This window comes from Solanum lycopersicum, chromosome 4 (assembly GCF_036512215.1).
Source record: "Solanum lycopersicum chromosome 4, SLM_r2.1".
Lineage (NCBI taxonomy): Eukaryota > Viridiplantae > Streptophyta > Magnoliopsida > Solanales > Solanaceae > Solanum > Solanum lycopersicum.
The window spans coordinates 4,461,870-4,481,015 of NC_090803.1; the positions used below are offsets into that span (position 1 = coordinate 4,461,870).

At 31.1% G+C, this 19,146-nt stretch overlaps 4 protein-coding genes and 4 non-coding genes across 11 annotated transcripts; 4 read left to right on the forward strand and 4 right to left on the reverse strand.

The window, feature by feature from the left end:
• Positions 1–219: 219 nt before the first annotated feature.
• On the reverse strand, positions 220–716 carry LOC544081 (histone H4). The gene has a single exon (NM_001247192.2). It carries the CDS (start codon positions 678–680, stop codon positions 369–371), a length of 312 nt encoding a protein of 103 aa, NP_001234121.1. The 5' UTR covers positions 681–716; the 3' UTR covers positions 220–368.
• A 2,528-nt stretch (positions 717–3,244) lies between these two features.
• On the reverse strand, positions 3,245–3,317 carry TRNAK-CUU (transfer RNA lysine (anticodon CUU)). The gene has a single exon. It is a non-coding gene; the product is annotated as a tRNA-Lys (tRNA).
• A 348-nt stretch (positions 3,318–3,665) lies between these two features.
• On the reverse strand, positions 3,666–7,752 carry LOC101263507 (UDP-glucuronic acid decarboxylase 6). Of its 4 annotated transcripts, none has more exons than XM_004236707.4 (13): positions 7,512–7,752; positions 6,409–6,508; positions 6,225–6,311; positions 5,830–5,917; positions 5,547–5,638; positions 5,347–5,411; positions 5,187–5,275; positions 4,840–4,917; positions 4,653–4,746; positions 4,488–4,554; positions 4,338–4,401; positions 4,200–4,240; positions 3,666–4,017 (listed from the first exon to the last, which is right to left on the reverse strand). In XM_004236707.4, the coding sequence occupies exons 2-13, from the start codon at positions 6,487–6,489 to the stop codon at positions 3,832–3,834; spliced, it is 1,032 nt and encodes a 343-aa protein (XP_004236755.1). In that variant the 5' UTR covers positions 6,490–6,508; positions 7,512–7,752; the 3' UTR covers positions 3,666–3,831. The 4 variants fall into 4 exon arrangements, with proteins under 4 accessions (XP_004236755.1, XP_010319260.1, XP_010319261.1 ...); XM_010320958.3 differs by having other exon boundaries at positions 7,368–7,649; XM_010320959.3 differs by lacking the exon at positions 7,512–7,752 and adding an exon at positions 7,213–7,369.
• Positions 7,753–11,973: 4,221 nt separating this feature from the next.
• TRNAH-GUG (transfer RNA histidin (anticodon GUG)) lies at positions 11,974–12,045 on the forward strand. Its single transcript has one exon. It is a non-coding gene; the product is annotated as a tRNA-His (tRNA).
• A 124-nt stretch (positions 12,046–12,169) lies between these two features.
• On the forward strand, positions 12,170–15,392 carry LOC104646700 (dolichyl-diphosphooligosaccharide--protein glycosyltransferase subunit 4A). Its single transcript, XM_019213296.3, has 2 exons — positions 12,170–12,206; positions 15,122–15,392. The coding sequence occupies exon 2, from the start codon at positions 15,125–15,127 to the stop codon at positions 15,233–15,235; it is 111 nt and encodes a 36-aa protein (XP_019068841.1). The 5' UTR covers positions 12,170–12,206; positions 15,122–15,124; the 3' UTR covers positions 15,236–15,392.
• Positions 12,542–12,614, forward strand: TRNAR-CCG (transfer RNA arginine (anticodon CCG)). Its single transcript has one exon. It is a non-coding gene; the product is annotated as a tRNA-Arg (tRNA).
• TRNAR-CCG (transfer RNA arginine (anticodon CCG)) lies at positions 12,994–13,066 on the forward strand. Its single transcript has one exon. It is a non-coding gene; the product is annotated as a tRNA-Arg (tRNA).
• A 1,470-nt stretch (positions 15,393–16,862) lies between the features above and the next one.
• Positions 16,863–18,464, reverse strand: LOC101263013 (CASP-like protein 4C1). The gene is made up of 3 exons (XM_004236706.5): positions 17,969–18,464; positions 17,400–17,535; positions 16,863–17,128 (listed from the first exon to the last, which is right to left on the reverse strand). Exons 1-3 carry the CDS (start codon positions 18,187–18,189, stop codon positions 16,901–16,903), a joined length of 585 nt encoding a protein of 194 aa, XP_004236754.1. The 5' UTR covers positions 18,190–18,464; the 3' UTR covers positions 16,863–16,900.
• Positions 18,465–19,146: the final 682 nt, after the last annotated feature.

Consider the following 19,146-nt stretch of genomic DNA (forward strand, 5'->3'; position numbering starts at 1 on the left):
ATTCAATCATTGGAGGCCGCTATTGTGTAATTCCCTTTATAAAGGCAAACCCATTTTCAATGTACTTGATGAATTTGGTGTGTTCCATTATTGATTATGCCTTGTTAAAATGGGTTAAAGTTCTTCATTACTTGGAAAAGCAAAAACAACTTCATAGATACAGCAAAAGATCAAATTAGACAGTTTCTGATTATCAAGAGATGAAAAGAAGCCATTTTTAAGCCATTGGAACACAGAAATAAGATAAATCTTCAACAAAATAAAACTGTTCTTCACATTCATAGATTCAGAAACAAGATATTTCATAGATTCAGAAACATAATCATAACTAAAATAGTATTAATACCCAATAACAGAGATCTAAAGTTTTAACCACCGAACCCATAGAGAGTTCTTCCTTGTCTCTTCAAAGCATAAACAACATCCATAGCAGTAACAGTCTTCCTCCTAGCATGTTCTGTGTAGGTAACAGAATCACGAATCACGTTCTCCAAAAAGATCTTAAGAACACCTCTTGTCTCTTCATAAATCAACCCACTGATTCTCTTCACTCCACCTCTTCTTGCCAACCTCCTAATAGCAGGCTTGGTGATACCCTGGATGTTGTCACGAAGCACCTTACGATGACGTTTTGCTCCACCCTTTCCTAATCCCTTGCCACCCTTTCCACGGCCAGACATTTTTGACAAATTTTGAGAGATTAATCAGAGAGAAAAATGAGAGATTGGATGATGGAGAGAATTGAGCTGAGCTAGGGTTTATATAAAAGGGGAAAAAATTTGGAGGGGGGTTGAATTTTTTGAGCGGAAGATATTGGCGGTTGATTGAATTTCTATGAAATTTGAAATGGACGGCTAGAGATTGCGATCCGCATGATAGCTTACGGATTATTATGGACCGTTGATTAAGTGGAATTCAACGGATGGTAATTGTTTTTATTCTCACATGGATCGATGACGTGGATTAGTCAAATTTGATACCTTCCTTCCTTAATTACCTGTTCATTTTTAAAAATTTTAAAATGACCCCAGTCTTTATTAATTAGTTTAAACTTTAAAAGATAGAACTTATTTTACAATTTTATACTTTTTAGTTCTTCAACTTTATAATTAATAAGAATAAAATGATAAAATTTATATATGTCAATTAAAAAGTGAACAATTAATTAGGTACATAGAGGATAAGTTAAACGAGTAGTACCTAAGTACTAATTTTTTTAATTCATTTTATTTCTTTTTTAAAAAATTAGTGACTGTTATGATCGAGAAAAAACGATATATAACAACTAAAATTATACTCATTATTCATCGAAAGCATGATATTAGATATAAGACTATGTAGTTTGAGGATTAGAGTAAAAGATTAGTAATAAATAAATAATTGAATATTATTTAATTTTTTCTTCACAATATTCTTATTGTTACAATTGTATTAGATTATTCTTTATTTTAGTAATAGTTGTCATTTCCTTTGATTCGGTTATTGTGTTATATGTTGGAAAATTGTTTCCACTATCTCTTTTTATTTGTTTTAGCATGACTTTTTATTATCTTGAGTTGTTAATGTTTTTTCATCGTTGTTCTAAATGTAGAGTATATTTCGTTATTTATGAGTGACTAAACTTCATAATTAAGGATTGTGAAATCCATGATGATTTGATCTAAGACTAGAGTTTTTACGAAATAAATCATATGTTGTTCAGTATACCTTATAATTTCTTTCATTTTAATTGACTTTCTAATGATTGCAAACATTAAAATCTACCTTAAGTTTAACTTGTTAGAGTAAAAAAACTAAAACCTGAAAGAACAATTAATAACAATCATTCAAGACACGTCTAATAGTTAATATTATATCAAAATTAACAAACTTGAGAATCAATCGTCGAAATGGTGAACACTTTTAGTTCGAACAAATAGAAGTGATACATTTGGTTTGGTTGAGAAGCGGTTAAGTGTATAGACATACTAACAACGCAAGATGAAGTTCTATAATTAATCAGAGAACGATCAAACAGTTTTAGTAAACACAATTTGATTAATTTTCTTTAATTGATTTTGAAGTAAGTAATAATGTTAATTGTTATATGTCGAAAAGTGGACTTTAAACCAATATCAAAACTTCCATAAATTCCATTATGTTTTGGTAATAAGTAATTAAAGTAGATAGCCGCATACAATTTAGTTTTTGTATTATTCTCCATGAAATACGACCCAACCTAGCTGGTGTTTTATATTTGATAACGACGGCTTTATACTTCTTAATTGAGGTGTAAGTTTGAGCCTATCATGTCATTCTGTATATGAATATTATCAAAATATATTGTATTAGTAACGTTTGAATTAGTATTTAGTAATAGTAATAGTAATTATATTGATGTCGTTATGCTGAAATTGTTTCATAATGTTATATTTGATAATTGATTTATTGAAAATAATATGCATTGCAAAATTTCCAAAAAAAAAAATTGCTACGTAAATACGATAGAAAGGATGTGAAAAATTTTTGAGGAATGATTGTATCTTTATCCATACTAATGCATATCTTAAAAAAACTTGATATTGTATTATTACTACTGAAAATTGTCATGTATTAATTATAAATAGCGCAATACCTTAAAGTATATCATATAAAATATGAATAATAACAAAGTTAACAAGCATTGTTGTAATACATCTTACCAAGTGACCTCTATAAGTATGACTAGAGAAATAATATTCTTTTATCGAGTGATTCATTAATGGCTTTATGAACACCATAACCAAAAAAGTGTGTTGGAGTTTGTTACAACTTGAGGGCTTAAGATGGGTTATAAGTGAGGGAAAATAGTTTTACTTTTGTATCAGGTTACTAATGATCGACTGGACATGACGTGAGATTGCCTCGTATTAATGTAGCTAGTCAGAGTATGTCCGAAATTAGCTCTCCTTGGGAACACCTTGTTTTACCCAATAATATAGTTCCTTATTGACTTGAATTTAACTAGATTTGTTTTGTCACGCGTTTATCAAAGTAACATCACCATGCACATCCAACATCTATATGACTATTCACCATAATTTTTTTTTTTGGATTGTTCACTTTTAACATAGCAAATTTCAAGTTTCATGAATTGTTTTTTTTTTTATATATATTTTGCAAATTACATCATAGCAAATTTCAAGTTTCATGAATTGTTTTTTTTTTATATATATTTTGCAAATTACATTTGACCGTTCGACTAAAATAATTCAAAAATGATAAACGCCCACCGTGGGGCTCGAACCCACGACCACAAGGTTAAGAGCCTTGCGCTCTACCAACTGAGCTAGACGGGCTTTTGTTTTATGTACCCACGTATCTTTGATGGATTATTGAATTTCTCCTGGAAGAGAAGGCAGGAACAAAAACATTTTGATTCACCGGTTTGTACTCTATAATCAGAATAGGACTCTGGACTTGAAATCGCTTTTTAGAAGTCTTAAAGGTGGCACTAAACTAGTCTCACTTGCTTGTATCAGTAGGCTTATCGGGCTTCTCTATCTATTCAATTTATTTTGCTACAAACTCTTTCCCCGCCTATTTCTTCCCCCGGCCATGTAGTGGAGCTTGCCCAATACAAGTTTGTACTGGAGTTGAGGCATTTCATCCACAATTTGACACATAAATGATAAAAGAAACACATATAAAAAATATTCGATAATCATATATTAAAATTGACATCAAAATGCATTTATATGTAGCACAATAGTCATGCTGCAAATGCAATAAGATAAGTGAGTGGAAAAACTGAGTAGAATGAAAACATAAAAAGCCTCTCAAGTGTGTCCATCACTCAAAACCAATAATAGCTCATTTCTTTCTGGAGATACCGAGCCTGCTACGGAAATCGTCCTCCATAAGGGGAATACCATCGCTCAATTTGATCGTTGGTTCCCATCCGAGTACTGATTTTGCCTTTGTGATGTCCGGCTTTCTCTGGCGAGGATCATCTGGTGTATTTTCCACTGTGATAATCTGCACATCTGGATTGATGAGCTGCAAAACAACAACTATACTCAGAGACGGATTCAAGATTTTCACTTGATGGATTCAACCTTTAAGATTCTCAGCATTGGATTCATTATATATATTATGCTCCGTGAAGTTACTGGATTTGGATGAACTTGTAGGCGTGTGTGTCATGTGAATACATAATCGAGGGATGTTCAGTGGATTACCTCTTTCACATTCTCAGCAAGTTCAAGCATTGTGAATTCACCTGATTACGAGAAGATGAGTTGTTTTAGTTAAGTAATAAAATTGGAAGAATGGGTTTTGATCGGACATGCCAAAGAAACAAATCAACGGAAGCTAACCTGGATTCCCGATGTTAATTGGTCCAGTATTATCTCCCTCCATCAGACGAATAAGACCATCAACCTTCATTGTTCAGAAAGAAAGGTAAGAAAAGAAGATGAAACGTAATATGAACTTCAAGTATAGTGGCTCATAGACTGTAATTATACCATGTCGGAAACATAACAAAAGCTGCGAGTTTGTGTTCCTGGCAGCTGAACAGTCAAGGGTTCATTACTGTGAAAATGTACGAAGAAAGGGTAGGCAATTAGTAATTCTCACAATGTAAGATAAATATGGAAGGGTAAGAGTGATAATGGGGTTCATAATATTACCGAATTGCCTGGGCAATGAAATTGCTGACAACACGGCCATCGTCTATGTTCATTCGTGGACCGTACGTGTTGAAGATTCTAGCAATCCGTATTTCTGGAGATGCAAAACAAATTCTTCAGAATGCAAAACTTACAAAAGTAAACTGAATAGATTTTGAAAGAAACATATGTGTAGGAAGTGCTATACCGATTCCATGCTGCCTGTGATAATCAAACATCAAAGTCTCAGCCACTCTTTTCCCCTCATCGTAACAACTCCTAACTCCTGAAATACACAAGCTACATTACATCACCAATCTAGCACGACCAATTTCACAAAACCGAGGGTAAATATAGATCGAGCAGATACTAAGAAGAAACTGCAATTCTAGCAAACTCTAAAAGGAGGCTATTTATGAAAGAAGCGAGTCATTTCTTGTTAAATGTGTTCTCAAGTGTTGTATATGACTTTCAACGAGCCTTCTTCCATTATCGAAGATTTGTTTAATGCCATATCATTAGAAACTGTAATTTATAAAAGCTATAAATGCATACCAATTGGGTTAACATTTCCCCAGTAGCTCTCATCTTGAGGGTGAATAAGTGGGTCTCCATAAACCTCGGAGGTTGATGTCAGTAAAATCCTGCTCGAGTAATGAAGTTAGACGAAGATCAATTATCACAAGAATAATTGACGATAGAAGCAGATTTATACCTTGCCCCAACTCTCTTGGCAAGTCCCAACATATTCAAAGTGCCAATGACATTTGTCTTAATCGTCTGCAAATACCATATAGCAAGTAAAAGATCAATATAAACCACACGCCATTTTTTGGGCTATCTAGATTCAAAGGAACAAGTGATAATATAAAGAAAAGATGAAAACTTTGCAGTACGGGGATCTTCATTACTGACCTTAACAGGATTGTACTTGTAAAAGATTGGGGAAGCAGGGCAAGCAAGATGATAAATTTGGTCAACTTCAATCAATAACGGCTCAGTAACATCTGCATATAATATGAAGATAAAACAAGGCAATCAATGGGAACTCTTTGTGGAAGCAAACAGAGAAGAGATCTGAAAACAATTTGTGGAGGGAGCTCGGCAGATATTGCTCAAGAGATACTTGCAATACAATTTTGGTAGATATGAACTTTCGGAAGCAGAAAGGTTAGATAAATAAGGAAGAGTGATTTACCATGACGGATTAACTCAAATCTTGGATGGCCAAACCATTGCTTTAGGTTATCCTTTGATCCAGTGAAGTAGTTATCCACAACAATCACCTAAGCATAACACAACAAGTTTAGGTAAACGCAGTCATATTTCTAGCCTTATTATTTTTTATTGCATCAATGTGCTAGTATCTAGTGGCAGGGGCGAATCTAGATGGTCACTAATGGATTCACGTGAGCTTAGTAGCTTTTACCACCATACACTATATATATACACAGAAATGCATAAAATATGGATAAATATTTGTTCGTAAACCGACTTAATATTACAGTAGAAACACGTAAACTTCAAATCTTGGATCCGTTTTTGTAAGTGGAACATATGATGTGAAGCCAGGCCTAACTTAAAAGTATTTACCTCATTCTTCTCATTTTGCATCAGTCTGTCAACGAGGTGAGAGCCAATAAATCCAGCACCACCCGTCACCAAAATTCTCATGTTAGCCTGTAATCAAAAAGTTCAAAGATGAAAAACAGTAAAAACACAAGATCAAGATACAAGCAGCAAATGAAAAGACTCATCAGAGCCATTTCTACCATACCTGGAAAAATTTTGCTTTGCGCAATGGCGATGGTTCTGGAGGAGGTTTTGCAGAAGCATTGTTATCTCCATTGGAAGCCATTTCTAGATCAATTCAATTTCTAAACCAGAGACCAAATCAAAAGTTCAGAGCCAAAAAAATAAATAAGATTCAAGCAAACTGTCACAATCTACAATCGAGCTAACTAAGAGCAAATCAAGATTACATACTCGTCCACAAAAAGGATTATCGACTTCTCCAATAGACAGTACACATGAATAATAAAACCACCATCATGTGGAAGCAGGACTTCCACCAAGGGGATCCAAAAAGTAACAAAAGCAAACACGCAAAGAAGCTAAGAGGATCCAACTTCTAATACATACTTAAACAATTTGACCACATACACACATTGTTAGTTCACCCAGTCCTCACTACACAAAATTAATTGGTGTCAGCAAAATGAATTTTTCCTCTTCAAGATCCTCCATAGTCCGACTAATCCGGATCAGCCCCGTTAAAAACCCAACTAAGATAACTCCATTTTTCAAAGCTCAAAACCCGTGACCCTGGTTAAAAGTAAGAACCTTTAACATTCCACCACACCCCTTCAGCAAATGTGGTGGATCCTCTTTATAGATCAATCACAATTTCTAATAGCAAGAAGATATCTCCCCATCTCACCCCCCCCCCCCCTCAATAAAATTAACAAAAAAAACCCAAATCAAATTACAAAAGAAGCAAAATTTCTAAAAAATGAACACACCCATATCAAATTATCATTTAAAAGCTAACAACTTGATTCCAAATTCAGCAAAAAATCACCTGGTTGTCTCTAATTGTTAATGTAAAACAGAAATAATACTAAGTATAAGCTCAATACATGAATTTATAGATTAAAATTCATATAGATTCAAAACAAAATAGCGTATAAAACACGTAAAATCAAGATTCAAGATCTCTAATCACACCAAACATACCAACTAGAGAGATAAAAAAGTGATCTTTGAACTTAAAAAAAAAATGAAACAATCAAAGCTTCTGAGCAACTCCAAAGAGACCCCACAACAGATCTGAATCTATTTTTTCTCAAAAAAAATTGAAACAAAAAAATATTGCACTACCTAAGTGAATATTGAAATCTTGAAGGAAATGATGAAGCTTAGTGTAAAATGAAGAGATATATATAAAACTCAACAGAAATTGGGTAAATGGTGGGGAGTTCTAAATAATTGCTGGTAGTTAAAAAAAATCTGAAGTTTTCTGCTTGAAAATAAATAAATAAATATGTTTATCTTTTTTGTTTCCAATTTATTTATTTTATTTTATTTAATATAAAGTTTTAAAAATATATATTTCAAAATCTAAAATATAAAATTAATTTGCATTTAAGTACTATATTGTAGTAATTAATAATATGCCACGTTGGTTACGTGTCATTAACGTAGACAAAATTAAATGTTCACGTTATCTTTCCAATTAGAACGAAACATTAGTTATGTACCTAAGCTAACAAATCACTATCTTAATTTACGTAATATTATTTAATTGAATATCTTTTAATTATTAAAAAAGAGACTTTCAAATATTTTGATCTATTCTCTCCCTGGTATTATTTATTATGATTTCCATTTATAGAGTCAAATTTTAAGAATTTTGACTAACATTTTTATCATATTGATATGCAAAAAATTGCAATTTCTAGTACTTTTTATATAGTTTTTGAATATCTAAATGTTTTGTTTAAAATATCGAATTAATATAATCTAATTTTAACTTTGAAAACTAGTCAAATTGATTTTCAAAAAGCGCAACGTGACAAATAAAAATGGACGGAAGGAGTATTAAATATTTGTATGGCTATAATGCTTTTATTAAGGCAGTTTGTTGTAAAGAATAACATCAAATACTTTTGCGATTAAATTATAGTGTCGTTTAGTCTATAGCTTATCTTGAGATTAATAATTAATACTGGAACAAGTTATTCTTCTCTTGAGGTGATATAGTAATCTCAAAATAATTTATTTATGAGGTAAATAGGTAGAATGACAAAGATATCATTTTAAACCATTTTTTGTATATCTTTTTTTTTTTTTAATGATAAGATAATATATATAACATAAAAAAGTTACAGAGTTAAGATTTCCAAAACATGCTAACTTATTACAAGTTGTCTTTAATAATTTTTTAGTGGATATTACACCATAACGATCATCCTCGATAAGAGATAGAATACGATATGGTGGAGTGGATAATAATATAGTTTATATGGACGGTGTTATGTTTGGTACCTAGTTTTGACAAAACATCTGCTACCTTGTTTGTTGTATATCATTTTCACATTCATGTATTTTTATATTTTTTTTAACACTACGTATAATAGCATTTGCATTCTTCATCACTCCTTATTTGTACGATAATCCTTTAATATTTTCTTATAAAAGATCACACTATTTAAATATAATTCTTATATATGAATTTATTTGATCAATTCTTATGTTTATTTTTATTTTGATTTCTCATAAATTCTCTTTTACTTTAACAACTATTTAAATATAATTCTTATATATGAATTTATTTGATCAATTCTTATGTTTATTTTGATTTTGATTTCTCATAAATTCTCTTTTACTTTAACAAACTTAAGATGAAAGTTCTATTTTTAAGCTAAATAAGAAGAAAGTTTATTTTTAAATACATATTGTACCATCGTGAGAAAATAAGATACATAAAAAAATTATTTGAGAAAATAGAAAAAATAAATAAAGTTCAAAAACACAATAACAAGTTATCATAGATTCTATTATAATTTATCTCACGACAACTTAAATTCAAACCGAACAATCCCTAAAAATACTACAATTTTAAAGTTAAGTTACTTTTAATAATTGAAATATAATATTTTTTTTCAAGAAAATAAAAATCGTGTTACATAAGTTAAGATTTAACGAAATAATATTTTAGTTATTATGCACAAAATTCTAACTCATCAATGTAGAAGATAAATAATACTCACGCGAATAAAGAAATATCACATAACTTATTCATACGTAACTTTAAGCAGTAATCACACAATCCACTAATGTTATGATGGGATTGATAAAATAATTTTACCCTTAATTAAAAATTTTAAGATCGAGCTTTAAGTATAAATTTTATCAGGCAAAAGTATAGTATCATTTTTAATAATCTTACCATAATAATCCAAATTAATATGAACTCAATTAAAAATACCAAACATTATGTGAATCAAAAGATAAAGTTTGATATTTATTATATTTTTCATCAAATAAAAAAAAAAGAGTCAAATACGTCTTCGTTATTGCAATCATATTTCACTTTATATTTTTTTTATACGAATATATATGGATGGAGTTAGTAAAAATTAAGGAGTCCATTAATAAAAAAAATATAGTACTGTTTATAAATAATTATTTGTGAATTGTGAGATTTTTTAATTTACGTTGAGGGTTGTAGAAGTTTGGGAAGGGACTGTTCACAGTGCCAAAGAGGGTCGTAAAACATATATATGAGGCCAAATTTGAAATTCCGTTAGTTCGTTGTTTAAATTAAAATTACTGAATTCAAATGAATTTTGATATTAATTATTTTAATTTGATTATTTCATTTTTTTTTAAAAAAAATTATATTTAATTGTTAGTTATATCTAACATTATATATGATATATTAAAGATTACATAGTTAAATTTTTAAAATCAATTTTATTGATTTCACTTTCTACTAGTGATATGCTTTTTTATAATCTCAATACTGATCCAATTATTGTGCATTTAACTATTGAACTTTAATTATGGAAAAATTGTATATAATAGCAAACTAATAACCTAAAATAAATGGAGTAGCTAGTATTTGATTTAATTGTGCTCCATAACAAACATTAGCTAAAGTTTGTCAGACGTCTCTCTTCCAAAATTCTCGCTCGCCTCTCTCGCTTTATACACAGAAGTGTATAAATTCTGTTTCTATTTTGTATAAAGCGAGAGAAAATTGTATATACACATGCAAAAATATATATCTTCATGTTATACACTTAATTATACAGTTTACAAACATTTTACTTCAAATATTGTAGAGAAAAAGAACAACGAATTATACAATTGCAGTGAAATACAATTTTCTCTAGCTTTATACAACAGAAGTGTATATATTGGTTTTCTGTTTTTGTATAGAGCGAGAAGAAAACATATATCTTTTTGCTATACACTTATAATTATGCAATATACATACATTTTAATTTGATTCAACTGTATGCAAATCAAATTTTATAAAAAATATTGCAACGAAATAGGCAGCGACTTATACAATTTTGCATCATACAATCGCAGTGAAATAGGATAGCGAATTATACAATTGCAGCGAAATAGGCCAGCTAATTATACAATTTAGGCCAGCGAATTATACAATTGTATATGTATAGCGAATTATACAATTTTATGTTTGCTATGGAGCGTAATTATGCAAACTTTACTATAACATACAAATATGAATTTTTTGTTTGTTATATGTGACGGTTGCCCTTTAATTATTATGATTTTATATAATTATCACATAAAAAATTGTTTGACTAAACCGATATAAAGAGATAAAAAAACAAAATTAATGTATCATCTAGAATGGACCCTCAAATTAAAAAGGAACAAATTCTCTACATATAATTTTTCCTATTAAACTAAATATATATATATATATATATATATATATATATATATATATATATATATTGATAATGGCTTTTACTTGTTTATAGGGATAGCATGGAAAATTGAGTGTATTTTTGGAGTAACAGAACAATTTTTCCGTAACTAAATAGTTGGTGCTTTTCGGAGTAAGTTTATTTTTAAATATAACTTAAAGATGAAATAAATTTTATTGAGATTAATTCTTATTGATCATTCGATTTATTGTTATTTAAAATAATATGTCATGTATAAATTTTAAGAATAAATTATTTGTTTATAAAAATAGCTTCATGAATGTGAATAATGAAAAGCGTTGTATAAAGGATTTAGAAGGATATATTTGTTATGTACGCATTTTATTCCGGAATAAGTAGGGGGATGTTCGGCATTCGAGTCGGGTTTTTAAATTACAAATTTGATAATTGATAGTTAAAAGTAGATACTAAATATTAAAATTTTAAATTTTGATTCGATAATCCATAAATCAATATGACGTTCGGTAAAATCTTATTGAATTTGTAGCTGATTGTACTACAAAGTTAATAATATTATTGCTTCAATTATTTCTATTTTCTACGTGAATACACGATATAATAGAAGATCAACAAGCAAAAATAATCAAGAAAATTAAATTAACACAACTCAAAGACAAATGTATTTAGTTGTCTATGTTTTGTATTTTTCTCTTTGAACTGGTACTACTCAAATATGAACCTTTTAATATGACATTCATTAAGTAAATAATTTTTCGTATTTCAAAAATATAGAATAACCAATAATTCTAATGTCTTATACCAAACTCAAATACGTAATTTTAAAATTCTACATTCGAATACCACACCAAATAATTAAATAATTTTGTTTTGTGTTGCTACAAGAACATGAAGTGGCTGTAGTTTAGTGGTAAGAATTCCACGTTGTGGCCGTGGAGACCTGGGCTCGAATCCCAGCAGCCACACTTAATTTTTTTTTTCTTTTTACTTTTTTAGTTTCAGTTTCGTATTTTTGGTTCACTTAATAAAAGCCCAAATCTCATTTTTATTTGATTAATACTACTTTTTTCCCCTCACAGCAGGCTACTAATTTTTTTTCAACAAATTCGATCTCAATCAATCGAAGGTACAGATCTCGATCTATTGAATTTATACAGTTTCGTATTTTTAATTTAGTTTTAATGTTTTTGCTACTGTATGATTCTGTGTTTGTTATATGTATAGATCTGGATTTACATGATTTCAGATTTTTGGAAGAGTTTGATTTTGTTATCTGTTGTTCTGTGTGTCGTTTTTGTCATTGATTTTGATTTTGATTTTGGTTTGTTTTCTTCGTACATGAATGAAGTTTTGATGGGTGAAGTGGTACCCATTTCTGATGAGTATTTTTGTCCCTTTCGATAGTAGTAGAAATTTTTGTAAAGGATAGTTATGAGGAAATGGAGAAGATGGTAACAAAGTGATCACATAGCGGAGTGGATATCGCGTTAGACTCCGAATCTAAAGGTCGTGGGTTCGAATCCCACTGTGATCACTGCCTACTTTTTTGATCAAAATTTTTGTTTGAAAACATTGTTTGTTCATGATTTTCAGTGAAATTTCATTTCAACTCACAAAGCTTCAACTTATTTCTAAGAGAAAAATGCATGTCCAAATACAAATTCAAGTTCCAAAAACTATTTTTCTTACAAACTACGAAAACTCATTCGTTTTCGAGTTTTAAGTAAATTTATGGCTAAACGCTAGGTTAGTTAGATTCTTTCAGAAACGTTGGTTTTGTTATCTGTTCTTTTGTCTTTCTCAATGTTAGTGGACAGAGTAGTACTGAAATGAGTGTTTTTTGTCCCTTTTGATGGTAGTGGAAATTTTGGTAAAGGATAGTTATGAGGAAATGGAGAAGATGGTAACTAAGTGATTACATAGCGGAGTGGATATAGCGTTAGACTCCGAATCTAAAGGCCGTGGGTTCGAATCCCACTGTGATCACTGCCTACTTTTTTTTCTTTTATAATTTGTGTTTGGTTTTGGAGATCGGTGTGAGTTTATATATACTTGGTTCCTGTTTAGGGAGTAGATTTTCAAATTTTTGTTTGAATGCGTTGTTTGTTCATGATTTTTGGTGAAGTTTCATTTCGATTCACAAAACTTCAACTTTTTTCTTAGTAGAAAGTGCATGTCCAACTACAACTTCAAGTTTCAAAAACAATTTTTGCAATAAACTTTGAAAATTCATTCTTTTTTTAAGTTTTAAGTAAATATATGGTTAAACGCTAGGTTAGTTAGATTCTTTCGGAATTGTTGAACCGTTGCTTTTGTTATTGTCTTTCTCAATGTTAGAGGAGAGAGTAGTACTGACATGTATAAGGGAACAGAGAAGATGGTAACAAGTGATCTCACAGCGGAGTGGATATTGTGTTAGACTTATGATCTAAAGTTTGTGGGTTTGAATACCACTGGGATTGCTTCATGCCTTCTTGTGCACCTGTTTTGTTTTTCTTGGTTTCATATTTTGGTGTTTGGTTTGGGAATTGCATCCGAGGGTCTATTTGAAACAACCTCTCTACCTCCCAAGATAAGGGTAAGGTTTGTACACTCTACCCTCCTAGACCTCACTTGTAGGATTACATGGGGTATGTTGTCGCTGGTTTGGGAATTGATTAGTGAAATAAAAATCATTGTAATATAAAATTCGAAAGAGGCTGTACTTGTTTCTTTGGAGATATAAGCTTGAGGCAATTGGTTTGAGAGATTTTTATGAGCTGCCTCCACTGCATATGCATTTAGTTATGAACTTGGTGCTCCTGCTAAGTAATTTTTTGGTTTTGATTGGGGACATGATATAGGTAAATTATGCCACCAAGATATTTCTATTGAAAATGTATGTTGGTTTTCACTTGATTAATGGTTTTATTCCTCTAATCATTGCCTCGGCGTGAGAGATGCTTATGGAGTGAAATAAGAGGCTAAGTTTTCCTTTTTCTGTTCTATTGGTTTAGGTGTTTGTTTGTGTCACATGTTGCAATAATCTTCCTTTACTTTATCTACAAAGGAAGTACATGAAAATCTCAAGGGTGTTACTTGAGTATTTGAAGGAATAGGAGCAACTTTACCTTAACATTTTCATAAGTATGTCTACCATGATGATAGGTTTGTGAATTTGATTAAATCATTCCCTAAACAAGTGTTAGGCTGTTACAGTAGGATTGATGTCTGATTATGGAATATGCATAAGGTACATTGAGACAGAGAGTTTTAAAGGTATTGTGAAACATGTGTATAGAGCAGTGTGAAGCTTCAGAGTTTTGAGCTGAACACAATGTTGTGCATGGTATAGCTACCTAACTTGTCCAATGAGTCTTTTCTCTAGTGGTAAAGAGGAGGACGATACCTTGAGGTTGTGTTTCTTAATTGTAAATGAAAACAATGTATTCGTTAACTCTAAAACTGTAATTGATCGTTGACGTAATTGTTCAGTTATTGCTTTTCAGTAACTTGGCTCAGCAACTTGTAGTCTCATCAGAACATTGATTATACAAGGAGGGAGTGGATGTACTGTCGATGACCTACTAAAGTAATCCAATTTTTTGAATGTAGGGCGATAAGAAAATCAATTGAACTCATTTTCAAACAAATAAGATACACGAAAAGACTATCTAACATAGGAAATCAAGATTATTCCATCAGAGCTTGTCCTTATTAGAGAAACAAAAAGATAATCTACTTTTGCATAGACGGGTTGAAATTCTTAGTTCCAACTCCAAAAAGAATCGAATGTTGCTTGTCTCATGATGATATTTTATTCATTTTTACCTGGTAACTTGATAATGGGACTGATGAAACACTAGAGATCATTGCAGGAACTGAACGTTTGTGTTTTAGTTCAATAGCTTTCGTGAATTGTAAAGGAATTCTGTCTTTGCACCTTATTTCTCTGAAATCGTAAAGCTGTTCTTGCAGACTAACTGTTGTGTTACTAAACCAATTACTAACTAATACTCTTCTTTTGGTCCTAACTGTTGGCTCTTGAACTTTGTCTTGCAGATAATGGATGATCAAGATTTAGGATTCTTTGCTAACTTTCTTGGCATCTTTATTTTCGTATTTGTTATTGCTTATCATTATGTAGTGGCTGATCCCAAGTACTTGGGCAACTAACTGATATAGATGATCCCATAGTAAGTAGTAACTTTTAATGAGCTCAAGATGAATTTCATTTTTATCTTTTATTATCACCAGTTAGTTCTTACCTGAATATTATGAGATCGGACATTTGGTCTGAGAAAGTCAGAAGTTTTATTTGTTCTCTCTCTCATTTTGTGAACGTGATGGGTCTTGATCGATTGCAAGTTGCAAGTATTCTTAAGAAAATGTGCTGAATAGTCGGGTTAGACCTATCAGAAAAACAACCTCTCTATTTTTTTACGTAGAGGTAAAGCTGCAGACACTTCATCCTTTCCGAACCCACTTGCAGAGTATTACTGGGTATGTTTGTTGTTGGGTCTGCACCTAGAGGTTCAGTGATAAGCTCTCTTTGGCTTAGCTACTTTGTTTGGTAAACAACACAAATGATTATAAGCTTTAACCAGTCTTCTTTAAATTGCTAAATGCTAATATCTTTTGTAATCTCTAAAATATTCTTTTCTGAAATACACAAATGTTTCTCAGAAATAATGTTGGTTGAAAATAAAAGTGAAATTTCAACGCTTACAAAATTTCTATGGATAATTGGTCGTCTTTGACGACTTAAATTCTCATTCTTCATGACTTGCTAAAACAGCTAGTCAAATATTGAATTATTGTCAATCTTCCAGAACTCATACGGTCATCCATGAACCAAAAATGATTTAAAAGTATATATATATACACACATTATTATTCCAGATATTCCTAACTTTTAAAATAATCATGGTGATGTCCAATGCATTACTTTTTTTTAATAAAAGGTCTCGATATTGATATTTAGACATAGAAAAAATCTTGAGGAAAGGATCAAAATAATCCTTTTTTATATAAGATTAAGGCTCAAATTGATCCTGAAATTTTCATATGAAGCACTAACAGTTCCTCGGATTTGCAATGTTGGTGTACTTTTGATCCTCTTTCAAAATTTTACCTATTTATTAGCATTTATTTTATCCATAAAACCTATGTATGGAATGTTTAATCATCATTGTATACATTTAGTAGAAATAAAAACTCAATATGAAAGAATGTGAGAAGAATATTTTTTGTTTTGTTTAGTAGAAATCGTATTGTAGGTAAAGTCGAGAGGTTTATCACAATAATTTCACCTGGAATTGTACAATTTTTTCTTTGCAATAATATCTAATGAACAGAACGAGGTGTTTTTTTATCACCTTCTCTCAGATAGATTTAATATTTCCATTATATATATTAAGACGATTGGACATTCTTTGTATAAAATTTTGAACAAAATTAATGTTAAAAATAGGCAAAATTTTAGGAGAGAATCAAAAGTGTATTGATAATAAAAACACGAGAGACTATTAGTTCTCTACGTAAAAACTCAAAAATTACTTTAAGCCTTAATCCAAAAGTAATGGACTATTTTGAGCCTTTCCTCGAAAAAATCTTTAATGAAGTGCGCTACCCCAAATGGAAGCTATTACAAATTCCAATCAATTGAGCTCTCTCATGTAGTATCAAACATCAAATGCCAATAAATAAATAAAATTATAGCCACATCACTCAACTTTTTGTTTACGCATCTTTGGTCAAATTTTAGGAATTATCAACTATATAATTGACTAGAAGAAAAAAATAAATTAAAAATATTAATATATTTTTTAATTTTTAATTTTAATTTTGCACATTAAATCGAGAACCATTGATAATAAAACTTACAACCCGGAAACCCGACAAGAGTGAAGAAAAGCCCAGGAACATGAATCCGGCGAATCCAAAGGCTATTGAGATATCCGATTGAACGCAGAATGCATTGTTAACCGTACACGTGTCCATCTCCTTCAAAGTCCGAACCAGTGACGTTGCTGCCGATCCCGCCGACAGCAACAGGTAAGCAAAAACCTACCGCCAATGAAGAGAGCTAATTATCGAAAACTCGTTCAATTTTTTCGAATTTCATACTTAAACTATAAGTTAGGGAGAGTTTCTTGACCAAACTATTGTTAACAATTCATCAAATTGTTCTCTTTTGCTACCTTACATGTCGTTATAGTTCGATTATGAAACTCAAAAGATTGAAATTCCACTCAAAATAGACAAAATTGACTTCGTGTTTCACAAATTTCTGCAAAAAACGGTGAACGACCTCCATTGAAGTGAAGGATTTACGAACCTGATCGTGGCCGAAATCGAACCAAACTTGAACGACTTCAGGGAAAACAGTAGCGCCTCTTGAAATCTCCCATACGGATGCTCCTACTTCGAAGAGTGAATATAAGGCAACAATTGCACCGGCAACAGCCACAAACCTATACAGTAAAAGGAATCAGCGAATTTGAACGCCGGAGAACTAAATCTTCATCGAATCTCGACTCCTGATACTCAAAATCATCGTGATTATCAGTATAAAACCGGAAAAATCAGTTAATTTGAACTCCGTAGTACTATAAACAACTCCAATGAGCAAATAATCCATCAAACTTCAACTCCGGGGTATTTAAATTGTTGCGTTTATCAGTAAAAGCAAAAGGAATCAACCAATTTGAACTCCAGAGTACTACAACAATGTCGTTTTATCAGTATTCCAATTTGTTTGTTTGTTTGTTTTTTTGCTAAAATGAGCTAAAAGTCCATCAAACTTCTACTCCGGAGTATTCAATTTCCAGTCAAATCGCGTGAAAGAGTTTGCTGCTGAAAGGAGGAATTCCATTAGAACAAAAAAAAAACTACTACTATAATTACCTGAAGGCATCGAAGTGATGCCACTGAGGCAAATCGGAGCCGCGGCGAGAATTAGTGAACATGAAGATAGCTGAAGCAAGAGAGAAGCAGAAGGAAGCAAACCGGAAGACGACAATCAAAATGTTGAACCGCCGGAGCTTGTGTAGGGATACGCTGGAGTGGAAGTGCGACGGCGACGGAGTCTCGACGACGCCGTTTCGAACTTGAGGTGATCTCATCATCTCGAGTCTCAACGGTGCATTGATAGGGTAACGACGGCGTTTCGAAGCTTTTTACTGTTTTACTTCAATGGAGTAGGGTTTTGAAATTTACAGGACAATTACATGGCATAATTCCCTTGAAAGGATAGAGAGAGAAAAAGAAGGAATCTGTCTTTGTAAAGATAAAAGAGAGGAAAAGGTGAGGAAGATGACAAAAGGAATAACAGAGAAAAGTAGTTCCAACACTTATAAGAGTTGCGCTCAAATTATGACAGAATGATTGAGATTTTTAGCCCTCGATTGAAATGATTTCATAATCGAGTAAACTTTTATAATGTAGAGTTAAGATTGTTTAAAATTGAACTAAAACGGTAATTTGTATTGAAAAAATTATTGATTTAATAGTGATTTTAATTTTCTTTTTATTATAAGTAATAGATTTTGAAATAGTTTAAGATTTTTCTTAACGAATTAATCGATAACTTGATCGTAAATTAATTAATTATATTTATGTTGTTTGATATATGAAGTCCTTGACATAAGACTTAGTTTCATACTTCTATTCCTGGTTGTTTCAAACTATTAATTATTCTACAATGTACTAATGTTTGTTCTGAAGCAAGATGTAGTATGCCAACTCATGTACACGATTCATTTGGTTTGTCACCTATTTCTAAGTGACTTTCAATTTTTTTTTTGTTCGTGTTAGATCTTTATGACTAAATCAAAGCGAACCGATAACAATCTTGACACACGATACTTGATAAGACAATATCTTGGAGATACTATAATAGTTTAACACGTCTACAAATCGAATCGATAACCGATAAGTCAAATCAATAAACTCCAAATCAAATCGAACCAATCAATACACAACCATATCTTGAGTAATATAAAAATTTTAACCTTAAAATTTTCTTGTATTTTCTTCAATTAAATGTTAACAATCCTGTATTAAAAAGGATCGAAAATCATAAG

Bases quoted from the DNA above. Each gene is read 5' to 3' on its own strand.
- LOC101263507 (XM_004236707.4), bottom strand. From the start codon at position 6,489: ATGGCTTCCAATGGAGATAACAATGCTTCTGCAAAACCTCCTCCAGAA. The intron at 5,639-5,829 runs GTAAATCACTCT...TATTATATGCAG, and splicing joins ATTTGAGTTAATCCGTCATG to ATGTTACTGAGCCGTTATTG. The intron at 4,555-4,652 runs GTAATATTATGA...ACATTTTCACAG, and splicing joins TTCATTGCCCAGGCAATTCG to TAATGAACCCTTGACTGTTC.
- LOC544081 (NM_001247192.2), bottom strand. From the start codon at position 680: ATGTCTGGCCGTGGAAAGGGTGGCAAGGGATTAGGAAAGGGTGGAGCA.
- LOC101263013 (XM_004236706.5), bottom strand. From the start codon at position 18,189: ATGATGAGATCACCTCAAGTTCGAAACGGCGTCGTCGAGACTCCGTCG. The intron at 17,536-17,968 runs GTAATTATAGTA...TTTACTGTATAG, and splicing joins CATCACTTCGATGCCTTCAG to GTTTGTGGCTGTTGCCGGTG. The intron at 17,129-17,399 runs GTTCGTAAATCC...CATTGGCGGTAG, and splicing joins TCGATTTCGGCCACGATCAG to GTTTTTGCTTACCTGTTGCT.
- LOC104646700 (XM_019213296.3), top strand. From the start codon at position 15,125: ATGGATGATCAAGATTTAGGATTCTTTGCTAACTTTCTTGGCATCTTT.